This window comes from Dama dama, chromosome X, assembly GCF_033118175.1.
Source record: "Dama dama isolate Ldn47 chromosome X, ASM3311817v1, whole genome shotgun sequence".
Taxonomy (NCBI): domain Eukaryota; kingdom Metazoa; phylum Chordata; class Mammalia; order Artiodactyla; family Cervidae; genus Dama; species Dama dama.
The window spans coordinates 106168726-106190209 of record NC_083714.1 but is presented as its reverse complement, the minus strand read 5'-3'; the positions used below and the strand labels follow the sequence as shown (position 1 = coordinate 106190209).

The window sequence follows — 21484 nt, the reverse complement described above, 5'->3', positions numbered from 1 at the left end:
CAAGACTGGGAGCTGACTGTGGCTCAGACCATAAACTCCTTATTGAAAAATTCAGACTTAAATTGAGGAAAGTAGGGGAAACCACTAGACCATTCAGGTATGACCTAAATCAAATCCCTTATGACTATACAGTGGAAGTGAGAAATAGATTTAAGGGATTAGATCTGATAGACAGAGTGCCTGAAGAACTATGGATGGAGGTTTGTAACATTGTACAGGAGGTGGTGATCAAAACCAACCCCAAGAAAAAGAAATGCAGAAAGGCAAAATGGTTGTCTGATGAGGCCTTACAAAGAGCTGAGAAAAGAAGAGAAGTGAAAGGCAAAGGAGAAAAGGAAAGATATACCCATCTGAATGCAGAGTTCCAAAGAATAGCAAGGAGAGATAAGAAAACCTTCCTAAATGAATATTGCAAAGAAACGGGAGAAAGACTAGAGATCTCTTCAAGAAAACTAGATATACCAAGGGAACATTTCTTTGCAAAGATGGGCACAATAAAGGAGAGAAATGGTATGGACCTAACAGAAGCAGAGGATACTAAGAAGATGTGACAAAATACACAGAAGAGTTATACAAAAAAAGATCTTAATGACCTAGATAACCACAATGGTGTGATCACTCACCTACAATCAGACATGTTGGAGTGGGGAGTCAAGTGGGCCTTAGGAAGCATCACTACAAACATCTCGCAGAGGTAATGGAATTCCAGCTGAGCTACTTCAAGTCCTAAAAGATAATGCTGTTAAAGTGCTGCACTCAATATGCCAGCAAACATGGAATACTCAGCAGTGACCACAGGACTGGAAAAGGTCAGTTTTTATTCCAATCCTAAAGAAGGGCAATGTCAAAGATTGTTCAAACATCCACATCATTGCACTCAGTTCAGTTCAGTTTAGTTCAGTTGCTCAGTCATGTTCGACTCTTTGTGACCCCATGAACCACAGCACGCCAGGCCTCCCTGTCCATCACCAACTCCCAGAGTCCACCCAAACCCATGTCCATTGTGTCGGTGATGCCCTCCAACCATCTCATCCTCTGCCGTCCCCTTCTCCTCCTGCCCTCAATCTTTCCCAGCATCAGGGGCCATTTAAATGAGTCAGTTCTCCGTATCAGGTGGCCAAATTATTGGAGTTTCAGTTTCAACATCAGTCCCTTCAATGAACACCCAGGACTGATCTCCTTTAGGATGGACTGGTTGGATCCCCTTGCAGTCCAAGGGACTCTCAAGGTTCTTCTCCAACACCACGGTTCAAAAGCATCAATTCTTCGGTGCTCAGCTTTCTTTATAGTCCAACTCTCAGATCCATACATGACTACTGGAAAGACCATAGTCTTGACTAGATGGACCTTTGTTGGCAAAGTAATGTCTTTGCTTTTTAATATGCTGTCTAGGTTGGTCATAATTTTCCTTCCAAGGAGCAAACGTCTTTTAATTTCATGGCTGCAATCACCATCCACAGTAATTTTGGAGCCCAGAAAAATAAAATCAGCCACTGTTTCCACTGTTTCCCCATCTATTTGCCATGAAGTGATGTGACCAGATGCCATGATCTTAGTTTTCTGAATGTTGAGCACTCATTTCACATGCTAGCAAAATAATGCTCAAAATTCTCCAAGGTAGGCTTCACAGTATGTGAACCATGAGCTTCCAGATGTTCAAGCTGGATTTAGGAAAGGCAGAGGAACCGGAAATCAAATTGCCAACATCCGTTGGAACATATAAAAGGCAAGGGAATTTCAGGAAAAAAAAAAAAAACATTTGGTTCTGGTTCATTGACTATGCTAAAGCCTTTGAGTGTGTGGATCCCAACAAACTGTGGAAAAATCTTAGTGATGCAAATACCAGACCACCTTACCTGCCTCCTGCAAAACCCGTATGCAGGTCAAGAAGCAACAGTTAGAACCAGACATGGAACAACAGATTTGTTCCAAATTTTGAATGGAGTAGTCAAGGCTGTATATTGTCACCCTGCTTATTTAACTTACATGCAGAGTACATCATGCGAAATGTTTGGCTGGATGAAGCACAAGCTGGAATCAAGATTGCCAGGAGAAATATCAATAACTTCAGATATGCAAATGACACCACCTTTATGACAGATAGTGAAGAGGAACTAAAGAGGCTCTTGATAAAGGTGAACAAGTGAAAAAGCTGGTTTAAATCTCAACATTCAAACAACTAAGATTATGGCATCCAGGCCCATCACTTCATGGCAAACAGATGGGGAAACAATGGAAACATTGACAGACTTTATTTTCTTGGGCTCTAAAAATCACTGCCAATGGTGACTGAAGCCATGAAATTAAAAGACACTTGCTCCTTGGATGAAAAGCTATGACAAACCTAGACACCGTATTAAAAAGCACAGATATTTCTTTTCTGACAATGGTCCATCTAGTCAAAGCTATGGTTTTTTCAGAAGTCTTGTATGGATGTAAGAGTTGGTTTATAAAGAAAGTTGAAGGCCAAAGAACTGATGCTTTTGAACTGTGGTGCTGGAGACGACTCTTGAGAGTCCCTTGGAATGCATGGAGATCAAACCCGTCAATCCTATAGGAAATCAATCCTGAGTTTTCATTGGAGGAACTGATGCTGAGGCTGAAACTCCAATACTTTGACCACCTGATGCGAAGAGCCAACTCACTGGAAAAGACCCTGAAGATGAGAAACATTGAAGACAGGAGGAGAATTGAATGACAGAGGATGAGATGGTTGGATGCCATCACTGATTCAATGGACATGAGTTTGAACACACTCCTGGAGATGGTGAAAGCCAGGGGAGCCTGGCATGCTATAGTCCATTGTGTCATAAAGACATGACTGAGTGACTTAACAGCAGCAATGACTTTGCTCACTGAGTTTCCCCGACTAATACCTTTTTTTTTTTTTTTTTTTTTTTTGCTCTCTACCAATTACAACATTTTCCACCATTCAAGGCCAAGATCAAACACCACCTCTTCCATTATCCTTTCCCTCAAATTAGTACCTGAAGGATAACTCTCTGGTTTCTGCAGACAGTGGACCATTTGCAATTTGGATCTTGTCTTTGGTAGCCACCTTTCTGAATAAAGTGAAATAATTTTCCTATTACAGGAAAGAATGCAGACTTGTTAGTGTCATGTGCAGAGCAGAGCCAGCCCTAGGCTCATGGCAATTCCAGTATAGAAGGGAGGGTAGGACATAGGGAGAGAAGAAAGTAAAATAAATGTTAGGAGGAGAGAGGGAGAGAAGGGTTATAATTTGACTTTCTTGGAAGCTGCATTCCCACTAGTCTAGCTTATAGTCAAGATCTAACTGGGAAAACAAAGAACATGGAAACTGCTGATTGTAATGGGGATATGAAGGAAGCTAGATTAACATCTAGGGGCAGTGCCAACAAGAGACTAAAGGCAGGAGTGAGCTTTCATTCCAGGCACCTTCTCCTCATATCTCCTAGGGAAAGTTGCCTCAGAAGATTCATCATCAGAATTTGAGCTGATCCATTTTAACTCCTGGTCTGTTGTCTGGATGGGAAAGAGACCAAGGTACCAGGCCTTAAAGTTGTTTCTGTCCATAGAAGCACAGGCCAGTAGAAGAACAATAGCTCAGAGGCCTGGAGTGCTGAGCTACCAATAACATGGGCACTTAACTTTGAAAGGTTCTCAATCTGATTATCTTGGAAATAGGGCAAAGAGTTTCAGCCTTTCCTCTCTGTCTAGTATTTGGTGTGCTCCTACATCCTCATCAAATGCAAGTCTTCTGGCATGCCGAGAGTATCCACACGTTTTCAAAGGTCAAGCAGGGAATCTGTATTCTAGGTGGCACAGGAGAGGCTACTCTGGGCAGACCCCATTTGAAGGGTGTATTTTCCCTGGGTCATAAAGTATTGGGTTGGCCAAAAAAATTCATTCAGGTTTTTCCATAATACCTTACAGAAAAACCCAAACGAATTTTGTGGCCAACCCAGTAGATGGGGCTGCTGAACTTGACTCCAAATCTCCTAAACCTTGACTAAGGGGATGGGGAACAGAACAAGAAGTGGGGTCCCAGATAACACCCATCAGGAACCCAGATTGAAAGAAAGATAAAAGATACCTGTGGCTCTCTGCCCTGAAGTCTGTTTATAATATATTCCAGTCCTTTACTTCTCTTGTTTCTTGGACATGAACAGTTGCACTCCCCTCCAAAATGCCTTATGCATTTGAAAGTCTGGAAGCTGCATGGGGCAGGACCATGGGGATAGATGGCCAGTTTTCTTGCCTTCCTTTCTAAAGGCTCTCAAGCACTAGGAGCTAGGGGAGTGTGCAGGCAGTAAGAAGAAGGAGAGGCAAGTAATTTTCGACCCCATTCCCTTCCTCCTGTTCTGCATGATAGGAGATAATTATGTAGGGGTGTGGGGGGTGGGTCTGTCAAGACAGCTCTGAGGAAAAGCTCTAAACATCAAAAGTACTTCCCACATAGCTATTATCTGGGCTTGCATCCTCTATGCCTTCACCTTGTATCTCTCTAACTGCTCATCCATATCTTCACCCACAGTTGTGCAGGAGATATAAAAGAAGGTACTGTGAAAGGATGAAGATTTAGCAAAATTGAAGGTGCCTAGATCTGGATTTGGGTGGCTATTTGTGCTGGTCCAGGCCCCATTTGCCTCCTTCCCCTGTTATTCTCCACATCATAGGTTGACTGAACACTGCAGGCTGCATTTCCCAGGCTTCCTTGTCAATCATCTTCTGGTTGGGTTCAACCAGTGGAAGGCACTGATGGGAAGGTAAGAAATGTGGGGACATCAGGGTACTTAGGCTCTACCTTCTGTGCCTTTGGTGGCATTTCTGCTGTGTCTCTTCTATGGCTTCTGCTATCAGTATACTTCCAATTCTGCTGTGTGATCCAATTCCTGGCTCAGGTCATACAACCTCCTTCCACTGTCCATTTTTCACCTTGCCCTGCTCTGCCAGATGTTGTAAGAGGGGCTGACCCCTCTAGGTTGTGTTTCCCACGCTCTAATATTATTTGACCTGTAGTTTACTCCATTGAAACACTGGAAGCAGACTGATGGGCAAGAATGATGTAAAGGAGAGGGTGTTTCTTCCTTTCCTCTTGTTTGGATACCCATGATAGACCTGTGATTTCACTTTCCATCAGGTGACCCAAGTCCCTAGCCTCTGGACATATCTCTTCCCTCACCCCTTTAGCCTAAGGATGGTGTTAGACTCCTGCTTTCACTAATCTATAACTTCCTGTCCTTTTTAGATTCTCTGCCTATCACCTATGTAACCATTTTCCATGTTAAATCTGTTGTCATAAATATTTGGTAATTTGTGTTCCTAGCTAGATCTTGACTATATAATAGACTAGTGATAATGCAGCCTATGATTCAAGGTGAGTGAATGGGAGACTCCTTGGCCATTTGACTCAAAGGTGTTTGGCAACTGCAGGAGACAGGAAGAATAAAAGAAAAGCAGGCCCCGGTAAGTGCCACAAAAGAAATTTATAATTATTGATAAACTGGATGCTATAAGGCATGAGACTCTTAGAACAAGTCCAGAGGGAACAGTTCATAATCTTGAAAACAAGATATGATCCTGGGTTGGAAAACCAACCCCAGACTGTTTCTCAACTGGTGTCTCAGAGTCACATGTTTTACGTATCTGGTGGAAAATCTATAGATAAGAATATTAGTTACAGATTTGTTATTGATTACTGTTTCTTAATTACTCAATGGTTAATGATCATTTTGTTCTTTGGCCTTGAAGGCCACATGAGTTATAGTTTAACTCCCTGCATATTCATTCACGGCTGAAAGTATAATAAAGCTGGCTTAGATTCAGTTTTGGCACCTTCACTTTGGAGTGGTCTTGGTCCCCTGGTCCCTTGATCCTCCTTGTGCCTTGTTTCTCATTCTCTTGCCACATCACACTTTTGGAAACCCTGCTTGTCGAGCCAGTCTTGACAGGCAACAGCCCCTGAAAAGGTGGCTTTCATTCACCACAACCTGGTGTCAATAGATTGGTTGTGGACCCAAGTTTGGTTCAGTAACAATAGCAGCCAGAGATTCAATGGAGACCCAGGGCTGAACAAGATGATGCTACCCTTATACTTACCTGATTTATTCAGGACCTTGCTGCTAGGACATTACAGTGCCAATTGTCTCAAGGATCTTGGTGGGGAGGTATAGGCCACTGGGTTAGTTTTATCTTTCAGAAGTCAGGCTCCTATGCCTGTTGAATGCCAGATCAGTATAATTCTTTCCCATGACCAACCAGACACCTTCCCCAAGTGAACTCTGTGCCCCCCCACAACCTAACACACACCAGACACAACAGCCCCCAGGATTTATTTTCTGAGGATTTTATTGTGGAGGATAATACAGGAGAGCAGCTTTGGGTGAGTGCATAGAGCTGTAGTTCCCTCCAGCTACCTGGATCCCCAGGTGATTTCTTGGAGGCATTGTAGGTTTCTGGGGAGGCTGCAAGATTACAGTTGGTGTTTGAGGTAGCTAATCAACATGGGGGGAATATCCAGCTGGTCGATGGCTTGTGGCTGGCTGGTGTGGCACAGGGATCTGCGGATAACTAAACGAGCCTGTGATAGCAGTGACCGTGGAGTAGCTACAGTAAGGAAAAACAGGTTTTGAGAAGCAATTCTCAGTGTGGTTCTCCCACCCAAGCCTACATCCATCCTGCCCTGGCTACTGCAGCCCTAACTGCTCTCTCCCTTCTAAGAAATGTCCCCCTCCCTGCCCTAAAACGCATGGTACCAATGGGGACACACTGAAGCCTAGAGAAGGCATGTTCAAGGCCACAAAACTGTCATTGGCAGAGCCAGAACCACAAATTGGGATTGTGCAAACCTTACCTCATCTCAGTGAACCTTCTCCTAAAAAGGAATCTGTAACCTCTTTTCTACTAGGGCCCCAAGAAAGGGGAGAAAATAGTGTTTTCTCCAATTCACCCCAGAAATATTAACTTAGGGGGTGATTTGTGTCCCTGGGACATCCAAGCCAGGAGACCTATTAGAGCTGGTCTGCTTGACACTCACCTCGGGCCTGTACCAGCAATGCAGTGCTTTTATCATATTGCGAGTTCAGGTCCAGGGAGAGAGATGGAAGGTAGATGTTAGCACCAAAATCAATTAACAGCCGGATGTACTCTGGCTCACAATTATGGTGGAGGCAGATTTCGAGGAGGGTGCGGGGCCGTGGGATTCGAGCCAACAGGTGCTGGTCAGTACAGTTGTAGTCAGGGTCTGCCCCATGGAGCAAAAGTAGGCGGAAACAATCAAGGTGACCATAGACTGCAGCCAAATAGAGGGGGCCAGAACATGAAGCTATGTTCGATGCCCAGACTGGTAGTTTCGCCTTGACATTGACCTCTGCACCATGACCCAGGAGCTCCTGCAGGATGGTAACAGCACCATCACGGGCAGCTGTGAGCACAGGAGAGCAGTTGTTGTAGATGCTACCACCAGGACAGGCACCAGCTTCCAAAAGCACACGCACACAGTCCAGATGACCATGACTGACGGCGGTAAAAAGTGGTGTCTGTGCCTTGACGTCTAAGCTGTCAACATCAGCACCATGTGCCAGGAGGACCTGCAGGCAGCTAAGGTGGCCATAAGCAGCAGCCAAGCGCAAGGGTGTCCCAGGGACACCCCAGCCACTCCTACTGTTGATAAATCTTTTGTAACGCTCCTGGCACAAAAGCTGGTCCAAAGTATAGGAATCATTGTTGTACACTGCTTGATTGAGAGCCTGCTTCTCTCCTGTGTCGGTATCCTCCTCCTCATCAGGCTGCAGGAGGGAGAAGATCTTGGTGATGTCCATGAGGTTTTCACCTTGGCTGATTGGAGCAAAACTATTCTCATTATGAGCAGGAGGATATGCCAGATCTGTGGGTGACAAAAACGGGAGACTGAGGGCTGCCATCGAAAGCCTGGATGCTTGCTCCCCCATCCTTCACTATCAGGCTCCTCCCTCATTGGCCCCCTGCTTCTAACTCCTACTCCATCTTATTTCAGACCCTAGAGATGGCTGCAAAAATAGATCAGGTCATTTCACAGCCTGGTACCTTTGCATATGTTGTTCTGCCTACTCTTCAAACTCCTACTTCTGGGAAGCCTTCCCTAATCTCTGCCCCTTCTCAGGGATTCTAAAGGATTACAACTAGGCTTTAGCTATGAACTTTCACATCTTATTTCCACTTATCTGTGCTTCATCAGTGTGTAAACTCCAAGGTGAGGACTCCTGTATCCATCTTATTATTCCTCCACTCCCGGCAGAGTCTACATCATGGCTAGGAAGTTGATAGATGAATCTTAATTCAGAATGTGTGGGCTAATAAGGTGGTTCTGGTCTGGCAGTTGCTAGGCCAACAGAATGGTGCTTTGTGGTGTCAAGCGGTCATCCCTGAGCATTCTGACATCAGTCTTATGGGGGCAGGCCCTCAATTCTACCTCTCAGCCTTTTAGATGAGATTCAACAACTTCACAAGCTTCCCTAGTGGCTCAGATGGTAAAGATCTGCCTGCAGTGCAGGAGACCTGGGTTTGATCCCTGGATTGGGAAATCCCCTGGAGAAGGAAATGACAACCCACTCCAGTACTCTTGCCTGGAGAATTCTATGGACAGAGGAAGCTGGCAGGCTACAATCCATGGGATCACAAAGAGTCAGACACAACTGTGTGACTAACTTTCACTTTTACTTTTCAACCTCTTAATAGCCCCTCATAAGTGATGTCCACGCAGACTCAGGTCCCATGCTTCAGGCAACAGAGTTGCTCAGGAAATGGATGGTGAATGGCATTCACTGATTAAATAAAGAAATGACATTATAAGAAATACATTTCAAGTAAAATAAATTTAAAGAGATAGTAAGAAATAGTTGAGGTTTCCAGGGCAAGTCCTTCTCTCTGTTGACAACTAGATTTTCCACCAGGACCACTCCAATCCAGGAGCACCTTTGATTGCCAGCAACTCTTTGGAAACTATGGCTTCTCCATCTCTCTGCTATTGTTTTTTTAGTTACTAAGTCGTGTCCAACTCTTTGCAACCCCATAGACTATAGCATGCCAGGTTTCCCTGTCTTTCACTATCTCCCAAGGTTTGCTCAAACTCATGTACATTGAGTTGGTGATGCCACCCAACCATCTCATCCTCTGTTGCCCCCTTCTCCTCCTGACTTCAATCTTTCCCATCTCTCTGAGTCAAGCCTTTTCCCATCCTCTCTGCTCTACCCAGCCTGGAGCCTTGCCTCAACCCTCAGCTCTTGTCTCTTCATTATCCCCAGGCTCTACAAAATCACTCATTGCCCAGTGACTGACTCAAGCTAATGCTTTGACCTTTCTTGTCCTGTCTGTAATACTCCAAAGTCAAAGTCACCCACCTCAGTTTGTAATGTCATCAGGATAAGCTGGTAGGTTTTTCAGAAGTAGAGTCTTCATCCTTTCCCATACCCTGCAGCCCTGGGCTCAAGGCCACACACCTCCTTATATTCACCATCGACCTCGACCCCTCTTTGTTAGCCTGGTACCTCGAATACACACTTCATAGAATGATTTGTGAGGTGGGTGGATGGGTCTCCCTCAACTTTAGCTCTCCCTATGCATCAGCATCAACTCCATATATTTATTATTTATCCATTTTTTGGGGTGCAATTATAACAGGATTTTAGAAATCAGACAGATCTAAGTTTGCAACTCAGCACCCTTATATTCTATCTGAGTAACCTTTGGGCAAGTTTCTTCCCTTCTTTGGGATTCAGTTTCCTCATTTATAAGACAGAAATAATTGTCCCTGCCTCATGGAACTGTTAAGAGAAAGAGTGTGTGTGCATGTATGCTTAGTCATTCAGTCATGTCTGATTCTTTGCAACCCCATGGATTGTAGCCCACTAGGCTTCTCTGTCCACAGGATTCTCCAGGCAAGAATACTGGCATCGGTAGCCATTTCCTTCTCCAGGGGATCTTCCTGACTCAGGGATCAAATCCAAGTCTCCTGCATTGCAGGAGAATTCTTTATTGGGTGAGTGACCAGGGAAGCCCCAAGAGAAACTGAGCTACCACATGTTAGATCTTCAAAGGTGAGCTTCCTCTGTGCCTTCAGTCTCTCCACTGGTTCCTCTCCCTCAGTCATCTTTGGAAACAAAACACTTCTATGGTCCTTTGTCCTACTCTAGCTACCTTTCTTTTCTTCTTCACCTCCAAGTCACTTTTCCACCCTCTGCAGTGGCTCCATCCACCCTTAATCATACACTGAATAGTTCTTTAAAAGTCATCCTTGTGGTTAAATCTACTGGCTACTTATCAGATATTTCCTTTTCTGACTCTCCTGGAACAGCTGACCACTTCTTCCTATGTAGTCTTCTCTTGGCTTCCTGGCCAGCACACTCTTCTGATTTCCCCTCTCTGTTCTCCCCTGAAATAGTTTTGTCCTCCGTGTTCTCTCCTTCTAGAGCTATAGCTTTCACCTTTATCAGGATGATTTCAAGCCCACTACTCCAAGTACCCCAGCTCTCTCTTCAGCAAAGGTATGTGTTCATTGAATTCTTTCAGGTACTTCAAAATCAGCACTATCACACCATCACTACTACCATCACCATCACTAAACTAGATCCACATCTCAGTTCCTCATCATCCAACTGGTCAACCAAACCAAATACCCAAGACTAATGTCAGGCCTCTTTATTTCTTTCTCCCATCCCCATCTAACTGATTACCTAATCATATGGATTTTACTTCCTAGAGACCTCTATAGGCTACCCCTCTCAGGCTCATACTCATTGCCAGTACTTTATCTAGGCCTCTATCATCTTTTGCATCAACTCTTACTGTAGCTAGTTTACTTTTTCAATAATTTCTTCTTATTGTTGCTAAAGTGATCACTTAAAAATATAAACCTTGTCTGTGCCAATCCTCTATTTTAAATCCTTTAATGACTCCCTTTTCTTTCAGAGTATAGCCCAGATGCCTTGCCAAGCTTACAGGTCCTTCATGAGAAAACCTTGGCCCAAATCTCCAGCCTCACTTTCTACCACTTCTCTAGTTATACTCCAAAATCCATCGATAAGGGAGGAGAAATTATGGCTCTTAATATATATCATGCTTCCTTCTTTCACATGCAACTTCCTCTGATGGGTTACTTCCTTGAGTCTTGGCTCTTATAGCACTAGAGCAGTCATCACACTGTATCACAACTCCTTCTGTGTGGATCTGTCTTGTCCCCACTGCAGATTGAGAGTACATGTATGGAAGTAGTAAAACATGGTCTAGGATTCTGTTTCAATCTCATCTCTACCACTTAGTAGCTCTGTGACCTAGGGCAGGTCATTTAATCTCTCTATGTCTATTCCTTCATCTGTAAAGATAGAGTAATAGTAGTATCTGTCTCAGAGGACTATTGTTAGGATTAAATGAGTTAATACATCTTAAATATTTACAATACCACTTGAATGTAGTACTCAGTAACCATTTTCATTATGATTATTATTACTACTTAGGTCTTCGATTTCTATGACTGCTGCTCCCTCCAGAGGTTAAAGCTCCATAACTTCAATTTAGAGATGGAATAGAATCCAGGTTTCCCTACACCCCATCCTGTACATTCTATTACCACCTGAAAAGCAAACACATATCCCTCCTCCTTGCCTCAAGCAGTTGTATTGTAGCTCCAAGAATCCTCAGGTTTGAGGGTCATGCTGGATTCCAGGACCTTAATCATATGATTTGTAATTTCTTTACAAAATCATTAAATAAAATAAATCTTACTATTTTACAATATTACTATCTTACTCTTGGGGGAGTGATGTTCAGAGAAATGAAGAGGAAAGGGAGTATGAAGGGAAATGCTGAAGATCTTACCAAGGTCATATTATGAGCCTACAGCAGGGCCAATATAATGAGCCTCCAGAGGGAGAACAAGACATAAACCCCAGCAGCCCTGGGTACTTGAGTGAATTGTACCTCACCTCATTAGATAGGGTAAGAAAATCTAAGTCATCTATTGTCTAACCTCACCGTACTATTGTTTATTAATCAGAGTTATTATGTGGGGACATTCTGTGCAAGGATCCTTCTCCTGATCCCCAAAGTGCAGGGGTTTTAAACTCTTTTTTGGTGACATCAGCCCCTGTGACAATCTTATTAAGTCTCTGGCCCCATCTCAGAATGATTTTTAATTTTTTCTTTCTTTTTAGATTAATTAATCTATTTTAATTGGAGGATAATTACTTTACAATATTGTGATGGTTTTTGCCATACATCAACATGAATCGGCCACAGGCATATGTGTCCCTCCATCCATAAGATACATAGAATCAAAGGAAACCAATTATATTGAAAAATAGCTATGAAAATATTTTAAAAATTGCATGATATAGTAATAAAAGTTCTTTATTAACACATTAAATAACAAGCTCTACTAATAAATTCTAAGTTATAATGAGCACAAATGGCATTTCTAGATCTCTGTCACAACTGTAATATGAAAGGAAATATCTATGATTTCTTCTGGTGACCAAGTTACAGGAACTAGTAATATGATTGCTATTTGCTGCCTGCATTCATCCTTGAAGGAAGTAGTAAATTTCAGTTAGATTAAGGGGAAATAAAAATGTTTGTTCATATCATCTGTATTTTTGGACTCTTTGCATTCTATCTAAGGCCCTCTTGTGGGGGTGTCTGTGAATCTAGGTTAAGAACTCCTTTGGGAGAGTGGCTGGTTTCAGTAGGCCCCAGAATAGTCTGCCAAGCATTAATAGACTATTTTTAACACTCGTTTTCCCCTCCCCTCCACATTGAGGAGCTCTGCCTTTCTGTCCTTGAACCTACCCTTCTGCATCCACACATACTCACAAATGCTAAACAAGGACACAAAGACAAACCTTCCCTTTTCCTGTATTGCATAACTGAAGCAATTTCCCTGAAGAAGTAGGCCCATTTGAATCCCAGAGCCCTGGCAGACATACTTTCCTGGGACAAACACAGCAGGAACTTGTCCTTCTCTCTGTGAGGTTTCCTCACTGACCTCCCAAGCACCGCCAGAAACCAGACCCAGTGGAAAGACTACAAAGGGTGGTGATCATAGGTTCACCACCCGGCAGCCCTAAGAGTTCACTTGTTCCTGATAGCATCGTCATATTCTAGGCTCCAGGTACTCACCAGACTGCCCCTACACCTCTGCGAAGCACTGGGCCTTGGTGGCCCCTCCAAGGGGAGCCCCCTACTGCCCCAGGGGCTGGGGCAGGCAGAGCCCCCAGTTTCCACTGTTAATAACACTGCCTGAAGTCTGACTGAATAGATCCAGAGGGCTAATTTTAGGCTACCCTCCACCCCGCCTCCACCTCGCTCTGAAGGCCGTGTTATCTTACTAATGCCATTCTGGGAGAGATCCCTTTGAGAGCAGGGCCATCCATGGGGAAGTCTTGGAAGGACTGACTGACAGGTGTCTGGCTGTGCTGAGACTTAGGCTCCTAGTGTGTCCCAGGGTACCCCTCCCCACCATTCAAATAGGCTACAAGGCCAGACTCCTGGCTGTGGGTGTTCCTATCCTTTCACCAAGGGGCCAGAGAAGGCCCAGTCTTCCTTAGCACACCTTCCTCTGGTCCCAGGCCTCTTCTTTTCCTCTTCCTAACTTAGCCTCTTTGGATTTCCTATTTCCTTTTTTGAATGACCAACAACACATTGCCTTCTCCTTCCTCCACCCCAATACCCCTACTCCCAAGAGTGAGGAGGATGGTGGGAAGCAGAGAATGCCACACTGGAACATACATCAACAAGGTTTTCCAAAGTTTAGAAGGCCCTATGTGTGCTAAGTCACTCAGTTGGCCCTGATCAATTTATAAATGCCTCCCCTGTCCACCAACCCACCAGACTGAGGTTAAAGAAAATATCCACAGCCTTTCCACCATTTTCACATCTAAGACATTGAACCAGATTCATGTGTCCAGCACTAGGAACTCTGTCAAAAGCTCAGATCTTTAAAGTATTGTTTTAGCTCTCTGGTTGGCATTAAATGAAGGAAATGGTAGAGAGATATCTTTAGAAATAGTCACATTATCTACCTTAGATGTCACCCAAAAAAAGCAAGTGGAAGCGAGCACCTTCCTCCTCCTGGGAAGAAATGCCAGCCTAGCATTTGTTATACAAACTACACCACAAACCATCTGATCATGCCTGAGAAACACTTTATGGAGAAACTATTGAGAAGCCACTATGTGTAAGGTTCTAGATGTAGGAAGAACTTTAAAAAAATGTAAAATATGGTATCCTTGAAAGAGTTCACAGTTTATTAGGAAAAACAGACATGAAAACAATTGGTATTTCTCATAATGCAACAATGGTTATCTTGTGTCCATATCAATCTCTCAGATTAGTCCAGGGAGTAATTGCAGGGTTCTGTGTCCCTACATGCCACCAAAAACAATAACTTGAATTTTCCTGCAGAGATTGCAGTCTACATTGACCCCAAGACCTCAGAGTACTTTTTTCCCTTTCCAATTATCACAGAAGAGAAGGTTCCAGTCAGGGAAAAAGAAAAGCCAGTGAGGGAACAAGAGATGTGTTGCAATTAAATACCAGCAGCTGTGTTTTACATGATTACTTTGGTATTAGAATCTGCATATTGAAAGGAAATGTCCACATTTCTGAGATGTTCAATGACTTCTGCTTAAATGCGTCCAAAAATAGAACACTCTCTACATCCAAAAGTAGCACATCTCATTATTGGACAGTTCAGTTGGTCCTTCTTTCTGCCAAGCCTCTATCTGCATCTATAAAGCACTCCTGAGGTCAACTGTTGATCCAATTTTCACTTACTATTAGAACATCAGACAACACAGTCACTTTGTTTGTCCCAAAACAGCCCTCTGGGGATCTGATCCCAGATATCATCTTATCTCTGTGGAAACAGCTCAGTTCCATCAACTATTTATTTCAAGATCTATCTAATCCCTTTCCAAGTCTTGTCTGCCAATTCATGAAGTGGTTGTGCAGCCTGCTTACACTTTAACAGCACCAGGGAGTTCACAGGAGGTCAGATAACTCCTTAGGAGAGTGTCAAGTGTGTCCCAGTGTGATCAATGACTGACCATTGGAAACATAAAAAAGCATATCTCCTTCAGCTTAGTTTGAGGCAGTGGCCTGTAGCTGTTTATTACCCGAGGTCTCATGCAAACCTGATTAGCAGCCAACAAACAAGCTATTTATGATGCAGTATTATTCTTGAAAAAAAAAATAGTAGGATTTTTTAAATAGAAAATTTTGGAGATAATTGCATATTAACATACAGAGATCCCCTGTAGACTTTACTATTTCCTCCAATGGTAGAATTTTGTAAGACAATGCAGTGCCTTAAGTAGAATGTTGACATTGACTCACCTATCTTATTCAGATTTCCCAAGCTTACCTGTAGTCATGTGTGTCTCAGTGTTTGTTTACTTCTGTACAATTTTATCACATAGTAGGTTCTTTGTATACCACCCCAATATACAGAATATACAGACAGTATACAGAATAGTTCTAGCACAATAAGGATATCTCAGATTTCCTTTTTAGAGCTATATCTATTTCTTTCCCACTCTCCCTCCTTGGTCCTTAACCTAGCAATCTCTAATCTCTTTTCCATTTCTATAATTTTGACATTTCAAAATTATATAAATGAAACTGTACCCTTTGAAAGTAGCTTTTTTCCCACCCAGCATGCCCTTGGGACTCATCCAAGTTGTTGCCTGCATTGTTTGTTTCTGTGGTATGTATGTACCATGATTTGTTTAACCATTGACCCAGTGAAAGACATCTAGATTGTATGTAGTTATTTGGCTATTAAGGAAAAACATTCTATGAACATCTATTCACAGGTCTTTATCACTCCAGTTATATCATAGGATTTATGAGTAAAGTGATTACCCTAACCCTAACCCTTAAGTGATTACTCCCATTTTACTCTTCCATGTCAGGATTGTTTTAGCTATATTAGAACCTGAAGCTTTTAATTATCAATACCTTTTAGAATAAGCTTGTCTATGTCTACAAAAAATTGCTGAGACTTTGGTAGAAATTGTGTTAAGTCTACATAATAATTTCAGGAGAAGTGACTGCTTTACTGTGTTGAACCCATGGTATTATTATTTTTTTTTAATTATTGGAGTATAGTTGACTTACACTGTTGTGGTAGTTTCAGGTGTATAGCAAAGTGAATCAGTTATACTTAAACATATATCCACTCCATTTTAGATTCTTTTCCCATATAGGCCATTACAGAGTACTGGGTAGCCTTTCTGTGCTATAGAGTAGGTCCTTATTGTTATTTATTTTTATATATAGTAGTGTGTATATGTCAATCCCAGTCTCCCAATTTATCCCTATCCCTCCTTCCTCCCTGGTAACCATACACTAGTTTTCTACATCAGTAACTATTTCTGTTTTGTAGATAAGTTCCTTTGTATCCTTTCTTTAGATTCCACAAATAAGTGATATTGTATGATATTTGTCTTTTCTACACATGTTATGTTTTTACATTTATTTAAGTCCTTAATTTCTTTCATCACATTTTGTAGTTTTCAGTGTATGTACCATGTACATATTTTATTAAGTGTATACCTAAGTATTTCAATTTCTTTGGATACATTGTAAATTACATTGGGTTTTAATTTTGGTTTCTATGTGTTCATATAGAAATATGATGTGTGTGTGTGTGTGTGTGTGTGTGTGTGTGTGTTTTGATTTTATATCCTGCCACAGTGCTGAATTTACTAGTTTCAGTGTTTTTGTTTTTTGTATATTCCTTTTGATTTTCTATGTAGTCAGTCATGTCATCTGCAAATAGGGACAACTTTATTTCTTCCTTTCCAATCTGTATGCCTTATTTCCTCTTCTTGTCTTATGTAGTGATTAGAACTTCCAGAAATATATTGAGAAAGAGTGATGAGAGTGAACATCTTTGCTTTTTCCTAGTCTTATCGGGAAACATTTAGTCTTTTATCACTAGGTATGATGTTAACTATAGGTTTTTTAAATAGATGCCCTTCGTCTAGGTTCACGAACTTCCCTTCTATTCATAGCTTACTCAGTGTTTATATCAGGAATGTACGTTGGATTTTGTTAAATACTTTTTCTACATCAATTGATGTGGTCATATAAGTTTTCTTCTTTAACCTGTTTATATGGTGGATTACCATCATTGATTTTGAAATGCTGAATCACTTTCATCTTTGAAATAAATTCCACTTGGAAATGGTAAATAATTTTTAGTGCATCGTGGGGTTAGGTTCCTGGAGGAGGGCATGGCAACCCACTCCAGTATTCTTGCCTGGAGAATCCCATGGACAGAGGAGCCTGGTGGACTACAGTTCATAGAGGGTTTCAAAGACTTGGACACAACTGAAGCAACTTAGCATGCACAGGGTTACATTTCCTAATATTTTGGTAAGGAATTTTATGCTTAGGTTGATGAAAAATAATGGTTTGTAGATTTCTTTTTTCTTTCTCTCTTTGATTTTGTTATCAGGGTAATACTGACCTCATAAAATGACTTTAGAAATCTTCTCCTTTCTTCCATTTTTGGAAGAAATTGTGTAAATTCATAAGACTGGTGTTAATTTCTTAAATGTTTGGTAGAATTCTCCAGTGAAATGATTTGAGCCCAGAGATTTTTGGGGGAGAGGAGCTTTTACATAATGAATTGCATTTCTTTAATGGATACAGAACTATTCACATCAGTTATTTAATTTTTATTAAAGTTTTGGTAGTTGGTGGGTTTTGAAGGTCAGGTTTTTCTAAATTGTCATGATTATAAGGGTGAAGTTTTTTGTAGCATTTCATTTTAAAACTAATCAATTATTTTATTATAGATATTTACTTGCCATCTTCAGTTCAGTTCAGTTCAGTTGCTCAGTCGTGTCTGACTCTTTGCAACCCCATGAACGCCAGGCCTCCCTGTCCATCAACAACTCCCAGCGTCCACCCAAACCCATGTTCATAGAGTAGGTGATGCCATCCAACCATCTCATCCTCTGTCGTCCCCTTCTCCTTCTGCCCTCAATCTTTCCCAGCATCAGGGTCTTTTCCAATGATTCAGCTCTCTGCATCAGGTGGCCAAAGTATTGGAGTTTCAGCTTCAATATCAGTCCTTCCAATGAACACCCAGAACTGATCTCCTTTAGGATGGACTGGTTGGATCTCCTTGCAGTCTAAGGGACTCTCAAGAGTCTTCTCCAAAACCACAGTTCAAAACCATCAATTCTTCAGAGCTCAGCTTTCTTTATAGTCCAACTCTCACATCCATACCTGACTAATAGAAAAACCATAGCCTTGACTAGGTGGACTTGCGTTGGCAAAGTAATGTCTCTGCTTTTTAATATGCTGTCTAAATTGGTCATAACTTTCCGTCCAAGGAGTAAGCGTCTTTGAATTTCATGGCTGTAATCACCACCCAGAGTGATTTTGGAGCCCAGAAAAATAGTCAGCCACTGTTTCCACATCTATTTGCCATGAAGTGATGGGGCCAGATGCCATGATCTTAGTTTTCTGAATGTTGAGTTTTAAGCCAACTTTTTCACTCTCCTCTTTCACTTTCATCAAGAGGCTCTTTAGTTCTTCTTCACTTTCTTCCATAAGGGTGGTGTCATCTGCATATCTGAGGTTTTTGATAATTCTCCTGGCAATCTTGATTCCAGCTTGTGCTTCCTCCAGCCCAGCGTTTCTCATGATGTACTCTACATATAAGTTAAATAAGCAGGGTGACAATATACAGCCTTGACGTACTCCTTTTCTTATTTGGAACCAGTCTGTTTTTCCATGTCCAGTTCTAACTGTTGCATCCTGACTTGCATACAGATTTCTCAAGAGGCAGGTCAGGTGGTCTGGTGTGCCCATCTCTTTCAGAATTTTCCAGTTTACTGTGATCCATACAGCCAAAGGCTTTGGCATAATCAGTAAAGCAGAAATAGATGTTTTTCTGGAACTCTCTTGATTTTTCGATGATCCAGCGGATGTTGGAAATTTGATCTCTGGTTCCTCTGCCTTTTCTAAAACCAGCTTGAACATCTGGAAGTTCTCAGTTCATGTATTGCTGAAGCCTGGCTTGGAGAATTTTAAGCATTACTTTACTAGCATGTGAGATGAGTGCAATTGTGTGGTAGTTTGAGCATTCTTTGGGATTGCCTTTCTTTGGGATTGGAATGAAAACTGACCTTTTCCAGTCCTGTGGCCACTGCTGGGTTTTCCAAATTTGCTGGCATATTGAGTGCAGCACCTTCACAGCATCATCTTTTAGGATTTGAAATAGCTCAACTGGAATTCCATCACATTCACTAGCTTTGTTCATAGTGATGCTTACTAAGGGCCACTTGACTTCACATTCCAGGATGTCTGGCTCTAGGTGAGTGATCACACCATCATGATTATCTGGGTCATGAAGATCTTTTTTGTATAGTTCTTCTGTGTATTCTTGCCACCTCTTAATATCTTCTGCTTTTGTTAGGTCCCTACCATTTCTGTCCTTTATTGAGCCCATCTTTACACGAAATGTTCCCTTGGTATCTCTAATTTTCTTGAAGAGATCTCTAGTCTTTCCCATTCTATTGTTTTCCTCTATTTATTTGCACTGATTGCTGAGGAAGGCTTTCTTATCTCCCCTTGCTATTCTTTGGAACTCTGCATTCAAATGGGTATATCTTTCCTTTTTTCCTTTGTTTTTCGCTTCCTTTTTTTTCTCAGCTATCTGTAAGGCCTCTTCAGACAGCCATTTTGCTTTTTTGCATTTCTTTTTCTTGGGGACGGTCTTGATTCCTGTCTCCTGTACAATGTCACGAGCCTCCATCCATAGTTCATCAGGCACTCTGTCTATCAGATCCAGTTCCTTAAATCTATTTCTCACTTCCACTGTATAGTCATAAGGGATTTGAATTAGGTCATACCTCAATGGTCTAGTGGTTTACTCCACTTTCTTCAATTTCAGTCTGAATTTAGCCATAAGGAATTCATGATCTGAGCCACAGTCAGCTCCTGGTCTTGTTTTAGCTGACTGTATAGAACTTCTCCATCTTTGGCTGCAAAGAATATAATCAATCTGATTTCGGTGTTGACCATCTGGTGATGTCCATGTGTTACCATCTTACTCACTTGAAAAAGAAAAGAAAAAACTTTTTTTTGAGAAGTCTTATGTTCATAGCAAAATTGAGAGGATGGTACATAGATTTCCCAAATACTCTGTCCCTATTCACAAATAGTCTTCCCCATTATCAACATCCCCTACCAGAGTGGGCTATTTATAACACCCGATGAACTTACATTGATACATCATAATGACCCTAAGTTCATAGCTTGCATGAGGGTTCATCCTCCGTGTTGTATGTTCTATGATTGGGTCAAATATTTATATCTAACTGTGGTGTTGGAGAAGACTCTTGAGAGTCCCTTGGACTGCAAGGAGATTCAACCAGTCCATCCTAAAGGAGATCAGTCCTGGGTGTTCATTGGAAGGACTGATGCTGAAGCCGAAACTCCAATACTTTGACCACCTCATGCGAAGAGTTGACTCATTGGAAAAGACCCTGATGCTGGGAGGGATTGGGGGCAGGAGGAGAAGGGGACGACGGAGGATGAGATGGCTGGATGGCATCACCGACTCGATGGACATGAGTTTGAGTAACCTCCGGGAATTTGTGACGGACAGGGAGGCCTGGCGTGCTGCGATTCATAGGGTCGCAAAGAGTCGGACACGACTGAGTGACTGAACTGAACTGAACTGAATGATATGTAGCCATCATTATAGTATTATTCAGAGTATTCTCATTTCCTCAAAAATCCTCTGTGCTCCACCTATTCATCCTACCCCTACCCAAGCTCAGGCAACACTGATGTTTTTATTGTCTCCATAGTTTTGCCTTTTTTAGAATGTAGCATTTTCAGATTGGCTTCTTGCAGTTAGTAATGTGAATTTAAGATTCTGTTGACCTAAAACAAGTAGAGTATCAGATATCTCTCAAGCAAAAATTAGTCTCTTCAATATCAGCAGAGAATTGCAATTTGGAGTCAGTAACCATGGTGAGTCATGTTGAATTCCTCCCACAGCAAGGAAAGAACACTTTTATAGAGAGGAAAAGAAAGTTGGGAGGGCTATAGTAAACAGAATTCATGACTTTTCTTTGTCAGAGTTCTTGCCAGGAAAGAAGTCCATCTTTCTATTGGGCTCTGCTATCCTCATAGGGCATGAGAGCTCCTCCTTCTCTCTCCCAACTCTATTTAATTGAGGGTTCTATGGTTTTGTTTTTGTTTTTACAGTTCCTATATGTCTTTATATTACTTAATATCTCATTTCTTTTCAGTGCTGAAGAATTTTCCAATGTCTGGATGTTCCACAGTTTATTTGTAAGTTCATCTATTGAAGACTATTTTGGTGACTTTTAAGTTTGGGAGATTATAAATAAGGCTGCTAGAAATATCTGTATGCAGGTTTTGTGCAAAAGAAAAGTACTGAAATGTGTTAGTCACTCAGTTGTGTCCGACACTTTGT

The 21484-nt window shown here is 41.9% G+C and overlaps 1 protein-coding gene across 2 annotated transcripts in view; it reads right to left on the bottom strand.

Annotated features, from left to right (window-relative positions):
- Positions 1-7402: 7402 nt before the first annotated feature.
- MTMR8 (myotubularin related protein 8) overlaps positions 7403-21484 on the bottom strand; it is a 251889-nt gene continuing 237807 nt past the window's right edge. Inside the window, exon 14 of one of the 2 annotated variants that reach the window (XM_061136098.1) lies at positions 7403-7867. In XM_061136098.1, coding sequence (XP_060992081.1) covers positions 7535-7867 — 333 coding nt within the window. In that variant the 3' untranslated portion in view covers positions 7403-7534. Of the gene's footprint in view, positions 7868-20071; positions 20091-21484 lie in introns of those variants that run through there. The other variant, XM_061136100.1, reaches the window with a different exon arrangement.